General features: G+C 51.0%; 1 protein-coding gene across 4 annotated transcripts in view; it reads right to left on the reverse strand.

The window, feature by feature from the left end:
* GRIK4 (glutamate ionotropic receptor kainate type subunit 4) overlaps window positions 1–19,191 on the reverse strand; it is a 116,270-nt gene that overhangs the window by 17,634 nt on the left and 79,445 nt on the right. For all 4 annotated transcript variants that reach the window (XR_002432630.1, XM_021375948.1, XM_021375947.1 and 1 more), the window contains 5 exons: window positions 15,176–15,337; window positions 11,407–11,559; window positions 10,641–10,745; window positions 5,475–5,582; window positions 4,304–4,507 (listed from right to left, as the gene is read on the reverse strand). Coding sequence is in view for 3 of the 4 variants with exons in the window: in XM_021375948.1 (XP_021231623.1) it covers window positions 4,304–4,507; window positions 5,475–5,582; window positions 10,641–10,745; window positions 11,407–11,559; window positions 15,176–15,337 (732 nt within the window). In the remaining variant the exon portion in view is untranslated. The remainder of the gene's footprint in view (window positions 1–4,303; window positions 4,508–5,474; window positions 5,583–10,640; window positions 10,746–11,406; window positions 11,560–15,175; window positions 15,338–19,191) is intronic.

The raw sequence follows: 19,191 nt of genomic DNA on the forward strand, positions 1-19,191 counted from the left end.
AGCAGCGTCAGACTTTGTGCTGACAAAACAAGGACAGCCCTGGGAGCACGAGGCTGGGATTTCTTGCAGGAGCACCTCGGTTCCTAAATCCCCCAGGCACACGAGTGCCCTCTCCACTCGCACTGCCAACACAGCACGGTGTATCTGAGGGCAGGGAAAGCTGTCCCTTGGAGGGGCTTCTCCAAAGCCAAAATCAGCTGCCAGCCTCCAGGACCCACCTGATCACCAGCACAGCTCCAGGACAGGCAGCAGCTCACTGAGCCTGCTCAGCAGCAGAGTGGCTGGTTCCTGAGCCAATGCAATGAGTGCTGCTGCTCCAGCCAGACAAGGGTCACTCCGAACTATTTCCATTTTTAAGCACATGCGTGAATCCTGCCATGTGCAAAGTGACAGCCAGAAAGCCCCACAGGCTGCTGCCCTCCATTTAAATAACAAACAGGGATGGGGCGATCAGCAATCAGCGCAAACATCAGCCCCAGGTCTGCTTTCATCTGCATTCCTTCACCTGCACTATCCCCTAGGAACAGGAGGACAAAGCCAGCGCTGGGTGTTCCCGCGCCCTTGGCACAAGCCCATTCCCTGGGAACGGGCCCCTAACCCCGCAGGGACACCCACCCAGCTCCCACCACAGCGACCAACCTGCATGTGACTTTGCCAAAACCAGCAGCGCGTGCAGACCCCATTTGATCACAGCCCCCCCACGCTCCCACCCCCTCGCCCCACTCTCCCATCTCCCTCGTCACGTTTGCAGCACTGCACTGTGCACACAGACTCCCCCTCCCTCCGTCACCCACGCACAGCTTTTCTCACTCAGCACCAACACCCACTGCAGGACTCTGCCAATCTGGGGATAACTTCTCCCTCCTTCCTCCTTCCTTCCCTTCCCTGTTTGGAGCAGTTGGAGGAGGGGGTCTCTGATTGTAAGGCACCTTTGTGCAACTGGTCACTAGAGGCTGAGCAGGAAAACCTCACCCCAAAAGCTTTGAAGTTCTTCCAGCTCTTGGTGTTGGTGCTCCTGAGCAGGAGGCATGAGATGCGCAACCCTATCCCGTGATCTCCTTGCCTTTAAAGAGAGCTTTAATCACTGCTAGTCTCAGCCAGATTCAGACCACTGATGCAGAAGCCAAAGGTCTGGTGTTATTGCACTCCATCTTGCTCCCCAAGCGATGCTGTGCAGAAGCAAAGAGCAGGAGCTTGCTCTCACCAGGCTCCTCTCCCTTGATGCACCCTAAAGCACCTCCTGCAGCAGCACCAGCCCCACACCAGCCACCTCCACCAGGAGCAGCAAGGACACTGAGCACTCAGCAAGAACACTGAGCACCCAGTAAGGATGCTGAGCACCAGCAGCTCACTGTGAGCCGAGGTATGGGCACCGAGCACAGCCACCAAAGGGCTCCGCTACCCAGACAGCAAATCCAGCTGTGGTGGAACAAAAAGAGAGCTGTCACGTTGCCTTGAGAATACATTTGTTGGCTGGTAGCTAACTAGAAAATTCATTTCGGCTCGAGGACATGCTGAGGAGAGAGAGAAAGGGAAGACAAGACAACACTGGGGGGCCAAAGCCAAGCTCTGTGCTGTGGTGGGGAGAAGTGAGTCACAATTCTTTCAGCCCTATTGTCCCTAAAGGGTCCAACTCTGAATAAGAGGAGGTGGGAAGGTTTGTTGCTCCACTTGTTTGCTTGTTATGGATAGCAGGTGTGTAAGGCGTCAGCCTGGCTGCTGGAGGCTGAAGTCTGCTGCTGCCAGACCCAGAAGAGCTCACGGGGAAACCTGCTCCATCCCGAGAGCAGCCTCACTGCCCTGCCTGGTGGACAGGAGCAGTGCCTGGCCATCCTGCCCTGCACGCCCACAGCCACCGATCAGCTTGGTATTTTCCCAGTTTGAGACATCTTTCACTAAGGAATAGGTCTGAGTCCTTGCACGCGATTCCTCCCAGGCCACATCTCCATCAGACCACGGCACTTACAGCTTTCCCAATCTGAGCACAAGTGTGGGCCCGGACCCAGCAGCCCCTGCTGCTCTTCCACCACCCCACAGCCAGCCCAGCCCTGCGCTCCTCAGCTCCTCTGCAGTTTTGTGAGCAGGTCGATACGACACACTCTTGTCAATTTGGTTCAACAACAAACTTATGTTTATTTATACCGTGCCCTTCTCAATCATACCACAGCGCACAATTAGCTGTAATAGAATTTTCAACGCTTAGGAATAAATCAATAGCTGGTTCATCTAGAAGCAGTAAAATGAAACACTTTTCCCATATAGTCTGTAGCTGCTGTGAGCTTCATTGCCATGGGGGGCATTCCAGAGATGAAAATAAAATAGTGGGAAGGTATTGCATGGAGCTGGATACGTTTCTGAGCCCCCAGCCCTGCACACTACATGCGTGCTTGTCAAACCTCACCTCTGGGTCTGGGACGTCCTGACACCTGTGGCAGGGCTGTGTCCTGATTAATGTCCTCCCTGTGCTAAAGGGGCATGGACTTGAGTTGGAGAGAGTGAAGGAATGAAGGCACTGACAGGGAAAGGCATGCAGCCAGCAGATCTGCTCTCCTGCTTGGAGTGGTCCCAGGGTGGGATGCATGCATACAGCCAGCTCTGCCCTGCCTGACCCCGGGACCCATCACAACCTAGGAAGAACAAAGCAGACAAAACCTTTCCTCTTTTTCAATTTTTGATTCCGCCTCACCCGAATTTGCTGGCTCCTGCCAAAGCAGAAAGAAAAACCCTCCTAAATAAGGCTCGGGCTGAAGAAGAAACAAATTGTTTCTGTGTGAAGATGAAGTTAAAACACTTATCTCTACCAAAAAACACCCTCCAGAAGCTCACATTTAATGGGGAGGCACTGCCAGGGTCAGCAGGCCAAAAATCTGACGGCTGCTCCCTTCCTTTGCCTGCACAGATCACACGCTGCTCCGCGCGCCTTCCTCCTCGCCTCCCAGTAGAAACGCTGCAGAACTGTTTTATATGTACTTGTGTGTGTGTGTATATATATATACACAGAGTGAGAGATGTATAAAAACTATGCCAATAGCCCTGAGCATTTGCAAACCACCGTACAGAAGGCTCTTTGGGAGAGGCAGACAGAGGGGGATCTCGGCTGGTGTGAGGAGCTGGAGCTGCTGGGGAAGGTGACCCAGGGGATGCACCAGTTGAGCAGGGACCCCTGGTGAGTGCCCTGCCCCACCCCTCAGCACGTCCCTTACACCCAGAGCTGCCCCACCTGGCTTTGAGCACTCAGCTGAAGCTCCTAAGGGAGGACTGAGCATCACGCAGCTAATGGACATCAGGCGGATGCTGGGGGACATCACGTAGGAATGCTCACCTCAAATCCCTGCCTGGAGAACCAGGGGATGGGCCCCTGTTCCTCTGCTTTGCTGGATGTGCTGCTGTTGGGAAGGTAATGACGGAGCAGCTCAGGTGCTTCTCTAGCACTGAGATTCTCAAAAAACAACCTCGCTGTGGATGTGCCACCAGCTGAGAAACTGTCACCGAGTTCTCATGGGCACATCGGTAATGACAAGACAGCGCAGGAACAAGAGAGCAAGGAAACAGCGGTTTAAATAGCATCAATCTTGATGTTAGCTCTGGCTAAGCCTGTTTTACTAAGGATCTGGGAGCATTTCATGAAGTGTATTTAAGCCCCGGGATCCCTGGGGAAGGAGCACCTTCAGCTGCGGAGGAAAACAGAGCACGAGCAGGGGGGGGCTCATGCTGGAGGAGCTCATAAATGCCACCAAACCCAGCAAGAGCCGGCAGCTTTTGCCCAGCTGCTGTGCAGCACCACCACAAAGCAGAGCCGTGAAAAGATCTCAGTCCACACACTGCGAACAGACAAAAAATGTTCCTCTCCAGAAGACAACACTCAAAGCCAAGGCGCTGCAATGCCAACAGTTTTCTGGGTAGAAATGTGATTTCTACTTGCTTCCTCTCTGTCCCAGTCAGTGTATTGTTCTGGCCCCTGCCAGCCCCTGCATTTTCTTCTATTTCAAATTTTCATTAATGTCTTTCAGACGCAGAATAAAAACCCCACAACATTTGGAAGAACTTCAGGGTCTGGGCAAAGCAAACAGCCCCGGGAGCACCCGGGGGTCCCAGCGCCTGCTCTGTCTGCTATGCACACAGCCACACCAACACAACAAATGCATTTGGAACCAGGAGAAAACATTAACGAGGGATCCTCCAGCCAGAGTCGCGCACGCGGGCTAAAACCTTCATCCATCCCGGAGCACTTAATAAAGCATCAGGGCTTTTCATTGCCAAGTCCCACTAGAGTCCAGCTAAAAGGAGTGGTTAATTCACTTACCCGAGCAATCAGCTCCCCGACCATCCCTGTCCAGGTGCCGTTTGCCTCGGGGACTCCATACACACCATCACCAACCAGGTGGATCTTATAGTTGAAGCGCAGGATCTCCGCCAGCTCCTTCAGCATGTCCACGCAGAAACCCTCGTAGCGGTCGTTGCCTTCCAGCTCCTGATGGTTCCACTTCAGCATTAAGTAAGGGTTTTCCTGCATCGAAACTGGGCAGCTGTCATTCCCATCTTAGCCGGGGCAGCACGGCGCAGAGGGGAGGGAGCTCTGCTATGAGGCACCGGGACCAACCTCTTTTCCTGATACATCCCTATGAGATACAGTGGCTTGGAAACCCAAGGGAAAGCCAGGAGAGCCATTTCTGCACCGGTGTTCATTGGCTCCACCTGTGTCATGGGATATGCTGGAGGTACAGCAGGTTCATCCCAATCTAGGATGTGAACCAAAGCCAAGGGATTGCCTCTGGTGGCTGTTTCTAGTATGTGCTAGAGCAGCCCAGTGACCAGCCTGAGTTCACAGAGGATGCACAGACCCCAGACTCTTGGCACAGAGTTTCTTCCCCACCTTGGGCTCTTTTTCAAACTTAGTGGGGTGCAAAGGAATAGTGCCCAGAGTGCGCCAGGACTTTGAGGGGCATTAAGGCAGGAGCAGAAGCACTGGAAAAATCATACCCAGCCCAGCAGTGGGTAGGGAGCACCTGGAAAGGGAATTTGTCAGATGAGGGTCATGCTGCCTGTACCTGTGAAGTCGTGCTTCATAGGAGTCGCACCCATCTTAGCTTAGCCAATTTTAGTGATTATTATGGGTAGAAGGGACAACTGTCCCTTCCAACTTACCAGCTGTACGCAAAACAAGAACATCATTCAGAGATGAATGTAAAATGGCAACTGATCCCCATCCCAGCCCTCTCCCCAGCTGCTTCTGAACTCATCAAAATATCATTTCCATATGAAACATCAACTTGAGTTTAATTACACTGTCATGAATTGTCCTCAGTGCTGTAATTAGAGATTTGATCGTCTGTTCTTTACGAAATCAGCGTGCAGCACTGCGTACTGGGGGCAGAGAGGGGTAGGAGGACAGAATAATACTCTGTCTGATTGACACCCCTAAGCATTGGGCTGGCGATGGGCTAATGGGAACTGTAGGTGACTCCCTCACTTACCAGGATGGTGGTGACGATGAGTGTGGTATTGAACAGGCTGTCGGATATGTTGGAGGAGAATATCCTGTTGTCCATGCTGAGTCCTTCAGAAACGTGCCAGTGGCCGATCTGGAAAGATAAACAACTCAACAATGAAATTTACAGGGTGAGTTACTGTATGCACTCACCATATGGCTCCGGTGACTGACAGCCAGCAGGCTGACCCTGTAAAAGGAATTCAGGAGTGCTCTGTTACCTTTGCAGTGCATCCTGACAGAGGTATGGCAGGGGAATGGACAGGCCAGTACATGACCTTGGTGGCCCACTGCCAGGCCAAAACCTTCCCTGAATGAGGAGGTGCTGAAGTGCTGTGATTTCGTGGTGAGAGCTCAGAAATGGGGAGATGGGGCACCTGCCTCCAGCTGCCTTGCCTTGCTCTGTCTCTGTAACACATCTGAAGGCACGCAGAACCCTCAGTGTCCTCCTGCAGATGTCTTTGCCATTAATTCCGGTGGTAGCACTGGAGACTCGACCCCAGTGCTGGCAAGGGTGTCGTGACTCAGCTGTGACGCAGCTTTCAGCAAGGGGGAGGAATAGCAAAAATCCTAATTTTAACTTCAAGAGCCTCATCTGCCTCCTTCAGAGCTCTGGACAGGGAGCCCAGCACTTCCAGCACGCAGCTCAGAGCATGCAGATTGGGATCCCGCTCCCTTATGTCCCCTGGAAGAACCTTTTATTTTCCAATAGGTAGAGCAGCAGACTCCTAAACTGGGAGATTTGCCATTCACTTCATGGACACGGAGCCCTTGAAGCACACCCTCAGCTGGCTCACCTGGAACATAGGGCAGGTTTGACCCAGCCTGCATTCCCCATCTCTGCACAAAGGACAGTCTCTTGCTGTGATGGTGAACAACCACCCCTCCACAGCAACTGCTCTCCAAGCGAGGGAGGGATCAGCCATAAACAAGGCCTCCTTGTTTTTTTTTTCCCCACTAGATTTCACAGCCCTAGATTAGTGACAGATTAACTTCAATTCTAACAGCCCTCACTGTTCTCCAATTCATCTCTCCCCTGCTGGCATATTGAGACTAATTGACCGCCTCCTCCTCTGGCAGAGCAGCAGATGTGACCTTGCTTTTAGCACATCACCAAAGCCAAGTGCTCCCAGTGTCGGGGTCCTTCACCCCATTGTGCCCCATTCCAGCTTGCACTGTCCCCTCACAGTGTGACAATGCCACTAATTGACTTCTCACACTGCTCGCCAGAGCTGAAGCTGAATGTGTCAGGAGATGTCTGGGATCGTCAGATCCTTCCCTGTCTTTAAGATGGATGTCAAGGTGATCTTAATCATCTCTATCTACCTATGAAGAGCCTCTGAAAAAGAGAAAACAAATTCATCTGCAAAGCACGTTAGGAAATAATCAAATGCTGAGCACAAACGTGGTTAAGATGGTCCCGTTGTTAAGGCTCTGGATGGGGCCTTAAGAGTTTTCAGGCCGCGGGAGTTTTTAGTAGAGGATGTGATTGGTCTGTATAAATACAGCAGGTGGAGGAGGCCCATCACAGAGAGGTAGAACAGCTTTTGAAGCTAAAACGATAGTGTTAGCACAAAAAAATAAATAGATGTAAACCAGCCAGAAATAAACAAGCTGAAAAATCAGAGGAGGGCTTCTAATGATCGGGAGAGCTGGAGTGACGGCAAAGCTTTCCCAGGAGAGCGGTGAGGGCAGCGCAGCCACCTGGCTGCAATCTGGAGCTGCCACCTTCGGAGACGGATGGTACCACCTGGTGGCAGGTGGCAGCTTGTGGCCAGGTGCAGAAGTTCTCTCCATGCCCCTGCAGTCCCCTGCAAAGCGCCGTGGGGCAGGAGGCCTTTCTTCTTCTATGCCTTTGTCATCAGAGGGAGAAAACACGCAGTTTCAGTGCGAGCCACCCAAGGAGCAGGTGCACGAGGCTGGGATAAGCAAGGAGGTGGCACTGCTCGTGACGCTGCCGTGTCCCTACAGACAGATGAGATCAGCTGCTTTGCAAAAGGGGATCAGTGGCACGTAGAGATTTCTCATCTCTAAGCAAAGTATCAGCGGCCAACACAGCAGCTTCTCCGAGCCTTCAGCTCCTCCGCTCACACCACGTCAGTGATGGCCGGGCTTGCGAGCTCCTCATGGTGCGAGATGACAAAATATCACTTGGACTAATGATTTTAATGAAGTCTTCCACTCGGTGCCCTGCAGGCTTGAATGGCAGCTGATGGCAGGGAGAGATGACAGGGCAAGACTTCTCCACAGACTTCAGAGGTCTTTATCAGCCCTTAATTCTTTTTTACCTAAAAATTAAGGTAAAGCCAGTCCTGAATCTGTCTCACAGCAGGCAGCAGACACCGCTGCAAGGAGCGCAGCTCTCTGCCAGGCTCTGCTTAGCAAGCACTGTCCTACACACTGCATTCATCACCCTCTGTCCTGCGGTGGCCCCAGGAAAAGGAAGGAGTGCAAAATGCTCTCATTTCTCATCAGGCCTCCATTTGGAGATCCTTGTCGGCTCTGACCGGGAAGGGACTGTGCCAGTAGGAGATGTAATTAAGTAGGTGCTGGGAACATGGTGCCTTCATCAGCCTGGAGAGGAGGGAATGATTTTCTGGAAGGGGTGGAAAAGGGGAAAAGCAAACAAATGAAGACCCTCAGAGGACACTGCATATTGTTGCCAGGGGCTGGCACTCCTGAAGGACACTGTGATGCCAAGGTGAGCAGGCAAAACCTCCCTTGCAGCAGTCAGCAGGGGACACGGCGACAGGCAGCCACAGAAACCTGCATGCCCCAAGACAAGCACACAGCTCCCAGCACTCCTTGTGCTCCCAGACGGACACTTGGCATCGCCAAGAGGGACACACCAAGCTTGCTGGCTCTTTGCAGGATCTGTCCCTGAAACTGTGCTGAAGAGGAACGAGCCCCACAGGGACCGATTAGCTGCTTCCCAGCTAAAAAGCATCGATGTGGCGGTGGGGATTGCAGCAGATCTCAGAGCTATCAGCTGGTAGCTCATCTGTAGCTCATCAGCGTAGCAATTAAGCACCCCCATCACTTCCACTGCTCCATAGCAGGGCATAGCAGCTAAAGGTGGGGGCACGGTGGCGTGCCCATCATGGGGCATCCTCCTGCCTCTCCCAGAGGCCAGGCAAATCCCGGCCCCTCTTCACCCCCTCCTCCTGCTGAGCTGCCAAACCTGAGCTCTTGGTTTACTGCAAATTGCTGCCCGGGTACCTGAGAGATGCGCTTTTGTGTGGGTAAAGAAAAGGAGAAAATAAAAAGATGACATTTGCCAACCCAGCCCTTGTCAGATCTATGGATCACCGACACATTAATGAGTCTGTGCTTTATCGCGCATTCTATGAACAGAGAGCAGCTTTCATGTGGCTGGGGAAAAATTTCCACTAGTTAAGCCTAACCAGGAAAAAACACGTTCAGCACATTACATAAATGTATTAAAAATTGGATGTCAAAAAGCCCTGTCTCTCCTTGCCCAAAAGCAACAGCAAATTTTAAAATCTAACTGTCTCTAATTTGTTTGCTGGCTGAGATCTGGATCAGCTTCAAGATCAGTGAATTCTCTATCAAAGCTGATGAGCTGGAAGTCCCTGTGGCTTCGATAGATGGAAGGAGAGAGGGTGGGAGAGAGAAAGGGAGGCAGAGAAATGGGCAGAGAGCGTGAGCTTGATTAAAAATAAGGGAATAGGAGCGTTTCAAACAAGAGCCTGGACAAATCAGTTAATGTAACCCTCGGGAACACGATTGCCCCCAGGATGTGGATGTCTGTTCCTTACCCTGTCCCCTCACGATGGGTTTAATTAAATGATTTCTAATGATTTATTTAGTTATTTTTATTCCAAGAATCACGCTGGGTGAGAACACGATAACCATCCGCGGTGCGGTGGAACGGCTGCAGCCTCAAGGGCTTTGCCTTCCCTCTGCAGCAGTGGAGGAGTTCACAGCTCTGGCTGGGAAAGCCCATCCCCAAAGCAAGTTTGCAAGCTGTGAGTTATGAAAAGCATAACTACAGACCACACAGAGCAATCCAGCACCACCTGAAGTGCCAGCAGGGGCCCCTGTACCATCCCCTGCTAAAGAGGGAAGATCCTCAGTTTAAACAGGGGCTCTGTGTTACAAAAGATGTTAAATAAATGTCATCAGTGCACATCAATGTTTCTTCCCAGACCCTCTGGGATCTGCAAAAAAAAAAAAAAAAAAAAAGGGAGAGCATTTCTGGGGCTTGGAAAATCAGCTGCCTCCAAGCTCTAAGGTCGGTTACTGGCTGCTGGGAAGGAAAACCCATCACTTCTGTCATCTGAGCTGCATCGCAGGGCTGCCAGGGGGAATGCTGCAGCTCTGTGGAGCTCTCGGAGAAGCACTGCTCCAGAAGGACCTGTGCACTCCATGTGAACTCCCTGCCACATTGAAACACATCAAAAATACAGCAGTCAGAGCGAGGTTTGCAGCATTTGTTTCCCTTGCTCCAGCTGAACGCAGGCTCCCATGAATGCGGATGGGCTTGGATCTGTCACTTTCACTCAGAGTGTGATGGGCTTGGGGAATGATTAAAAGGGCATTGGTGCTATGAGAGATCCCACTGTGGGGAAAAGGCTGCCCTGATCCTCGCTCACTCAGAGCCAGCTAAAGGCAGCATTAAATCCGAGGTGTCATTTGACAGGTAAGAACTGGCAGGACGCTAAAACTCGCTGCTGCTGGACCAGAAGAGATTTCCTAACACTGTGATGCTCTGCTGGAGTGGGGTGGGATAGCAAGGTACTGCAGCTTTGATTCTCTGCCAGCATCCAGGAGAAGCAGCCCTCTCAGAGAAAAGGGCAGGTGTGGAGCTGCCACTATGGCAGTAAGACACGTGAAGTCTTTTTCTAGGGTTTCCAATGCTTTTTGGATTTACCAGTAAAGGCTGTAATCCCTGGATGTAATCTCAATGGTTTGTTATAGGTGACGCCAAGCTCTGGCCCCCGCAGTGTCCTTAGCTTTAGCTGAAGTACCGATTTTTGCCCATTTGTGAGGAATTCCCACATTTTTTTCCCCATCAAAATCCCTTAGTGCATCTCCACAGGCTCAGAACGAAAGTGACCAGAGCGTGACCTCATATCCAGCACGAGCTTCCCAGGTGCTGCAAGGATCCAACCCGTGCACCCACCCTTACCTGCCGGAAGCCGCTGTGCGTGTGCTGCAGGATTTTCAGGGCGTAGTTGGAGCGCTGGCCTTTGCTGTTGAATTCTATGTGGCCGGTGAGACCTTCCAATTCTACCTGTCCAAGAGAGAGTGAGTTACACACCTGGCTGCCCTCCCAGTACGACACGGATGGGGTGCTCTTGTCTCTGGCTAAGGGGTTCACACGTGTGGGTCACAGCAGCGGAAGGCTCAGGTTCAGCTGATCCTTCTTTGGGGAAAAATACTCATGGAATTTCCTCGTCTCATGGCATTTCCATTGTGCCCAAAGCAGACTCACAACACACGCCCCTTCTGCCTGGCCTGGTTCATCTTGGAGGCTCAGACTGACAAACTGAGGCTGAAATCTGGGGGTCTGCTCCTGTGCTTGGTCACTGCTGCTATCCACACTTCTAGATTCAAACAGCCCAGCTCCCTTCATAGGAAGCTCACCTCTGGCACCAAGCTCTCAGCAGTTGTACTGCCTGACCTTATATCAGCTCAAGTTCACTCAAAACAGAACTCAAATCACTTAGAAACATTCACATGTAAAAAAAAAAAAAATCATTGAACTTCAGTTTTTCTACAGCAAAGCCTGGAAAACTGGGAGTTTCATGTACTTCCAAGGCCAGTGACAAACCAGTCCTCAGATCTCCTCTCCTTTCATTCCCAGAGCTACATTCAAAGAGACCGACGCTCTGTGCTCGAGAGCTGTGCCAGCACGAGCAGGGACGTGCCCGTTCTCCGCTCGCAGCCCTCACCATGCGCAGGTAGTTCATCAGGCTGGTGCCATGCTGCCAGATCTGGGCAGAGCCACAGGACAGCGGCTTCACACCGATCTCCTGGCTGCGGTTCAGCTCCTGCACGGCGCTCACCACGGCGTACACGGCGTCGAACAGCAGGGCAGAGGAGAGCTGGGGGGGGAAAGGAACAAAAAGAAATGAGCCTTCTGGAACCGAGCTGTGGGGTTTTGGTCCTTTGGGGACAGCTGTTCAGTCTTCCAGTCGAGGGGAATGCTGAACCCACAGAAGGTAAGAAAACCGTGCAGCATGAGCCACCATTGGGCACCAGAAAACCCCCCATCCAGCACTGCTGTGAGAAGTAAATCCATGGGAAATGAGGCTTTGCTCGATCTGCTTCTCAGAGTTCTCCCACTGAGATCATCTCCACCCTCGCTGCAGCCTCCACTTTCCTGCTCACTGCTACCTGCTCTGTAATGGCATTGTGAAGCCATATCCAGAACCACAGAGCTCATCCCCTCTGCTTTGCACCTTTGCTTTGTTTGCCTTTAATCGGATTCCTTTGTCCACCAAACCTCACAAACCGTGTCTTCTGCCCACGCGCAACCGTTCCGGTGGTTTTGATCTAGGTAATAATTGGCCATTTGCTCTTCGTGCTCACTGTTGTGAACAAGATCTCACTTTTAATTATCATCACTTCCTGACTCTGCTGGAATTAAGCCATTGCAGCTCATTGCTATCAAGGCTGCATTTTCCTCATGGCTACTTCACGGCGCATCCTTCCCCGTTCCAACTCAGCCATGGGATCCAGCAGCCAGGGCTGCTCTGTCCTGCTGGTGACCCAAGGCAGCTCAGCATCCCCTGCTCCTCCCAGAGCTTGGCTCGCTTCCTCCCATTGCCCTGCAGGGACCATCTTGCCCAGTTCCATCAGCCCAATGAAACCTGGGCTTCATCACATCGCTAATTTGAACAGAGCAAGCCAGACTTAACCCTGCCTGATCTTACTCAGAGCAGCGGTAGAACCTCACTGACTGCAATGTCTCTTCTGTTAATTGCTTCTTAAAGCAACTGGCAAATCCTTTTCCCTGCCCTTCCTTTTTTTCCCTTCCACACAGGCTCCTCTCCTAACAGGACCTCTCCAGCCTGTCCTGTCCTTGGCCCTTGTTTAGTGAAGCTCTTTAGCAGACACTTAACTGTGGACTGACACCCATTCCAGCTACAGGATATCATACATGATTACCAACTGCTTTCCTGGATCAGGAACCATATTAATCACAGATGGCTGATCAAAAATGTTGTGACAGCAAACACAACCCCTGTGACACCAAAATTTTGCCATCTCATACCAAACCAGAGCATTGGCCCCACATTTTTAATTGTCTCCTGTTAGATTTTGATTTCCGTTTTCTCTGAGCAGTTAATGATCTCTTATTAGCCGGTGAGCAAGAGACTTGTAGACACTAGTGAAGCATTTGACATTATTGATTGGAATATTTCTTTCCTTAACCTCGAACAGTTTGCTGAGATTTCAGGTAGACCTCATATAATTTCAATTTAGGAACCAGGGAGGGGGAATGTGATGCAGAAAATTGAGTCTTTTCCATAGGGAACAGGAATCTCTCATCTCCATCCCAGCGTGCCACAGCTCCTCGGTGGATGCACACCTTCCCCCCTCCAGAAGGTTAAACATGGCAAAGTGAAAGGCAGTGCTTTATTTGGTATTTACAGTGATCTCCCACGTAAAGGCCACGCTTAAAAGCAAGCTGTTCTCCGGGGAAACAAGAGCAGGTTTGGCCAGTCCAGGTTTGGCCAAGCTTTTTTTGTCCTAAAACATTGTCATCTGTACCTTTGCCCAAAACATAACACAGAATTAAAACCATTAAAATCCTGTGGAATAGACTTTACAATCTGGATTTTATTCAATGGCATAAACACTTAATTACAAACATCTGTTTTAGTCTAAATTCTAATTACCTAATCTAGCCATCTGTAATTTGAATGATTTTCTCTGATTTCCTTTCTTTGCAACGTGATTAATGAGAATGGCATTAGAGCAAGCAGCTTCCTCCTCCTCCCTCAGACACTTTCTCAGCTCCAACAAGAAAGCCCTGGGATGGTGCAGCTCACGGGAAACCTCCCTCCTGTCACTTCCAGCTGTTGAGCTTCCTTCTTTTCAATAAGAGATATCTGCTTCCCAGGACACAAGGGGGAAGTTCTGACAGAGGGATGCTCTCCAGGAGATGAGACCTGCCAGATTTCCAAATGCAGAGACAACATGCTGCAAAGTCGTAATGGATTTCCCAGGCAGACACAGCAGAAGAAACACATGCCCCATCTGGGCATTTTGCACATCACCTCTGCTCCGTGTCTTCACTAGGCAAGGCACTATTCTCACCGCCTGGGACATGACCTGATGGTGATGGACCCTTGCATAGAGGGAACCTTCACATCAGCTCAGGAGGACCAAGCCCACTTTCCAGTAGCGCTCTAGACTCTCTTACTCTGATATAACGAGAAAAATTCCTTCCCTTCATGCCTCCACTCCCCATCTGTGCAGGGTGATGCAGAGTGGCCAAGCCCCCTCTCTCCATCCACGTCCTCCCTGGCCTGGAGGAAGCCCGCTGTACTGCTGAACGTGCTTGGGAATGAATGAAAGGCGCACCCAGCTGGCTTCGTATTGCACCGATGGGTGATTTAGGCTCAGGCTCACAAACCAAACAGCTCCATTCAGCTCTGAACTCATTCACTCTTCCAAAAAAAAAAAAAAAAAAAAAAAAAGTGCCGCAATGAGACATACTCTTGCATCCTTCCACCTACAGATTTTGCCAACCGTTCAAGACAATGCAGGCTAAAAGGGAGCAATGAGCTCAGCTGTTTCCCCATCACACCTGCAGCGCTCCTCTTCCTACTGTCTTCTGTTTGTTCCATTAGAAGGAAATTTATTTTCATGCCTCAGAACAGACCTGCAGCCATCATGCACAGAGCAAGCTTCCCAGCAGCGACCCCGCAGAGCTGCAGCAGGGCAGGCAGCCACTCGTCGCAGCAGGGCTGGGTTGCAGGAGCACAGCTGGTCCCGGGCACGTACCCGCCATGGCCTTAGCATCATGTCAAACCAATAGGACGTAGGCAGAAAGGGCATCAATCTCCTTATTTTGTCCACTTAAGATCACTCTGTAGTGATAATAAGGAGATTTTCAGCAGCACACAGCTGCCGCAGCTTGTCAAGGGGACTCGGAGTTCATTAAAAAAGCTGCAAACGGTTCCAGGATGGAAGTTCCTCCCTCCCTTCCCCCAGCTGCAGCCACAACCCCTGCATCCCAATCTGGCAACACTGCTGTGCAAGCGTCCCAGCTGCAAGGAGTCCCTGGGGAGGATTTCAACACTCATCTCCACACTCTTCAGGGGGATGTCAGGGCAGCAACACCACAGAGTCTCCTGGCATCTGCCTAAGCCCAGCCTTTCCCATGCTGTTTGCATCTGGTCTCCCTCTTCCTATTCCACAAGCCATGTTCCTAAGGTAAATACGCAAGGATAAACCTCACAAGGGAAACACCAAATTGAGGCTGCACCATCCCCTGCACTGACACTGAAATACAGTTCAAATTAGGATTATGTTTTCTTTAAAGCTGTGCAGACAGTCAAGTGCAGCCAAGCCCTCTCCAGCTCTATATCCACCTGGTTCCTGAACCTTTTGTGAGGTTTTCCTTGGCCCCCTCGCTGCCTTACCCCATGGTCCCAATGGATGATGAAGTTTCTGATGGACAGAGGTGAGGAGAAGGATTTTACTTACTGCTGGCCCAGTAAAAGGAGCATGATCACAGTTCTCCTGCCAAGACTGGTTGAGGCTCTGGACAAACTCTTGGAAAAAAGCGTGAGACTGGTTGAAAATGGAAAATCCCAGGATGTTGACTCGGTCATCCAACTGGCTGTCCAGGCGCTGGAGCGAAAACTCCTAAAGAATCCCCAAACAGATAACAGGATCAGGTAAGAGAACAGGCACCAAAGACTTCAAAACTTCATGACACAACTGAAGAGAAGATGAGTCACACATCTACATGAACCTGTCCCTGTCATCTCCCAGCAGGGGCTGAAATCCACCCACTAGCCCACAAGGAAAAGCCCGGCTGCTGACCACAACTGGGCTCTGCAGGCCACTAATGAAAATGTCAACAAAAATGAAGTTCCACAATAAGCCCCCAAATCCTCTGAAATGGGCTCTGGACACTACAATCCTGAGCCATGGTCTATGACAACCACACCAGAAAGTTGCTAGCAGGCTTTGCAGGAGGGACTTGTTGCTTTGTAGGGAAGCCAGAGCTAGCTCGCATCCCTGGGGAGGCTCAGGGAACACCCCAGCTCTGTTTTCAGCCATGAGACCACTGCACCTTGCCATGGTTGAGTGCTCCAGACACTGGTTGTCCATCCCAGCCCAGACAGGAGGAATCTCCAGGCCACTAGAACCACTGGACTGTGAAGACCAATGTCTGGAGTGGTCAAGGACTGTGTTACGAAAAAGTACAAGCAAAAAGGGAGAGCTCTATTTGCTACTCACGTCAATGGAAGCAGTTACACAACATCAGTTTCCTGGAGAAGCGTCCAGCCCTCCCTGTCCTATTAGCAGGAAATAATGGTGCCTTCCTCACTAATTCCTCTTTTGCTAATTGCTAAAACGGAGTGAGAAGGTGGGAGTAATAGATTCAGAAACTGCTGGAAACCCATCCTCTTCCATCACTAATATGAATGTCTTTTGGCTCCATGGACTCGGAGATCTCAGCGAGTCAAATCATTTTTTATCTTTCCTGCGTATGTGTGCACGTAGGAACGATGTCTGTAAATCTCCGAAACATGGAGTTACGAGATCATTCCAGCATGGCAAACTCCCACGAGGATGTGATCAGACACAGGATTAAGTGCGTTTTGGACACAACCACATTAACACTAGGTAACATGAAATTGCCTGCAAACTATTGATTCATTTGAATGATTTTATCCTCCTGCCTTCCTGACAGGTTATCCATTTACCCACGGCATGCTGTCAAGCAGCACAGTGAGGGCAGATGGCTAATGAGGAGCAAGGCCTCAAGAGCTCCTGGATGTGCTGAGCCCTTGCAAACAGCAGCTCCCAGCCAGGGCTGGGTGTAAATGGTGCAAGGGGCAAGCCATGCCCTGCATGGGGGGCGGAACACGAGATGCTGCGTGCCAAGAGCCCCAGATTGGGGCTGCTTCTAGCACTGACATCAGCTTTTTCTCATCTCAAGTTGGTGGTGGATGCTTGCTGAGAGTCTTTTCTTGCAGCCACTACATCCACTTTCTTCCAGGCAAACCTCCTGCTGCAGAAAGCCCCATCTCTGCTGCAGTTGTGCTCATAAACACCCACCCCCAACACATGCGGCCCACAGCGCCTGGGCGGGCCCCTTCCCTGCACCATTTCCACTCCAACCCTCTTCCTTAAGTCTTTTCCCACCGAATGTGAACAAAAGCATTTCGGTGACTCCAGGTCAGAAACAAGCAATGAACCACACACAAACCCTCCCTGAGGCACACGCTTCCTTTGCAATGGGATGAGATAGATTTGGCCAAGGGGTCAGGCTGCCAGTGCAGCATCTGTGCTCGTCTGCTTTCTCCCTTTCCCACACGGTCACTGACCACGCTTGACATTTCCAAACCCGTGTTTGCAAACATGAACTCATTTGCTATTCAGGGCCTGCACCTCTCAGCAGGTTCCCGGGGCTCAGCACCCCATCTGCCAGAAAATGCAATGGAAATCCTGCTCGTGGCAGTGATTTCAGATGCCTCCTCTACCACATTATTTGCATGCAAGTGTCAGCATATTCACTTTTTCGAAAATCACACTGAGGTAGAGAAATACTGTTCATATTTTAGCAATGAGGCTCAGACAGGCTCTGCAGAGGGCACACGGGGATTCGGTGTCAGATCCAAGAACTGCTCATTGAGGGCAACTCAGAGAGACACACCAAGGCTGACTTCCACCTAAGCTAGGAGGAATTTTCCACATTTCAGTTTTCGGGCACTTACTCTCCCTTATCTGCAGTGCTGGCCGAGGCTTTTGCAAGACTGAGGATTGCTTTCCAGCGCAGTAAGAGCAAAGAGCCATTAGCAAAATAACTCCTAGCTGCCAGCACTCTATTTAGGGGGGGACTCCGAGCCCTGTCCCAGCCTCCCCACAATGCCCACAGCTCCACGTTCCCCACGGCTCTCACGTAACAACTCTTTGCCACCTCAGCCTTATGCCACCAGTGCAACACGAGGCACAAAGAAGACCACAATGCCTCCTGCAGGGCCTAGTTTCAGGTGCACAAATCCCAGCTGCCTGAGTTCTTACCCCGCATCGGTTCTGTTTCTCAGAGCACCCACCAGAAAGTCAATATCCTGCTTCATGAGATCTTAGAAAAACTGGGCCCTGAAGGTCTGCAGCCAAAATTAATGAACTTTTACAGAAGAAAAATCCCCAGGCTTCGCTCACATCACAGCAAAGCCTGCAGCAGCACCAGGCAATTATAGTGTAGATTTTCTGACTTCTACTACTGGGCTGCAGCCACTAAATATGTGCTTTTAAATAACAACACTTAGCGATTCTATGGCACTCTATATTTTCAAAGCGCTAGGCACACATTAGCTAATTGAATACAAAGGGGTTCCCCGGGAGACGGCACTGGAGGAGTTATTAGGGGATGAAGTCACTCTTGGGTTTGTGCTTCATGCGGCACTCGACCGGCCTTCTCGCTTTACAGCAGCAGACACAACCTCTGGGGTGACCCGAGCATTTGGATCATTGAAGGAACCTGCCTAATAAAAACCACACGGCCAGGCTCAGTAATTCATGGTCTTAAAGCCACCAGCTTGGAGCTTCTGGCGTCATAGCGGTGAGTTACGACTGGGAGATTTACAGGCAATCATCTCCGTTCCATTAGTAGCATAAACCCGTACGGTGCAGCTCCGTCGCTCGGGGCCTGCCTTGTGCCCTGTGACACCAACAGCAACGCAGCAGGGCACCCACTGGGAGGGATTATACCCACTGGACAGAGGAGGAAACTGAGGCACGGGGCAGAAAAAGGCAAGTGATTGGAAACCTAGCTGCAAGGCTCAGCCTAGAAGAGACTGCAAGGACTTTGTTGGCTTTCTGCTGACGGGCAGCCTCAGCAGACCCTCTCTGATGCTGCCATTGCCAAGGGGTAGCAGCAGAAACACCCCATGCTGCGAGCTCAGCACCTGCACTGAGCTCAGCCCCAACCGCAGCCAAGGATCCGGCTTCCTGGCGAAGGCTGATTTACACCGGGGCCTCCAGAACAGGCTGTACTGTTCTTCCGCTAATTTTATAGGGGATAGGAAGGAGAATCTTGGGCCAAAACTTCCATTTCTCTATTATTAAGACCTCACGTTGGAAAACTTCCATTGCAGGAGTATCTGGTGCTCAGAAAAGCTGTCACTCTCCCATCACAGCTCACAGCTCCCATGCTGGCACTCAGCATCCTGTTGCCCTCGGGGCTGTGTAACTGAATGTGCTAATCATCCCTAAGCTCCTCTAAGAAGACACTTATTTACTCACTCAAGTGGACAATATTATGTTAAGCGTTTTATGGCTTTCTCGAAAGGCGCAATTTATTTATAAACTATTGACAGAGTCAATAAGTTTATAATGGGCCACGTGTTAAAATCAATTTCTCTGGAAGGAATAAACCTCATCACAGCAACAAACCGTGGCCTTCTGAGCGGGTAAGTGGGTGTGGAAGACCAACCCAACGCACCGTGTCATTTGGCCATGCATGCAGTTACAGAGCAGCTAAG

This window comes from Numida meleagris, chromosome 23, assembly GCF_002078875.1.
Source record: "Numida meleagris isolate 19003 breed g44 Domestic line chromosome 23, NumMel1.0, whole genome shotgun sequence".
NCBI lineage: Eukaryota > Metazoa > Chordata > Aves > Galliformes > Numididae > Numida > Numida meleagris.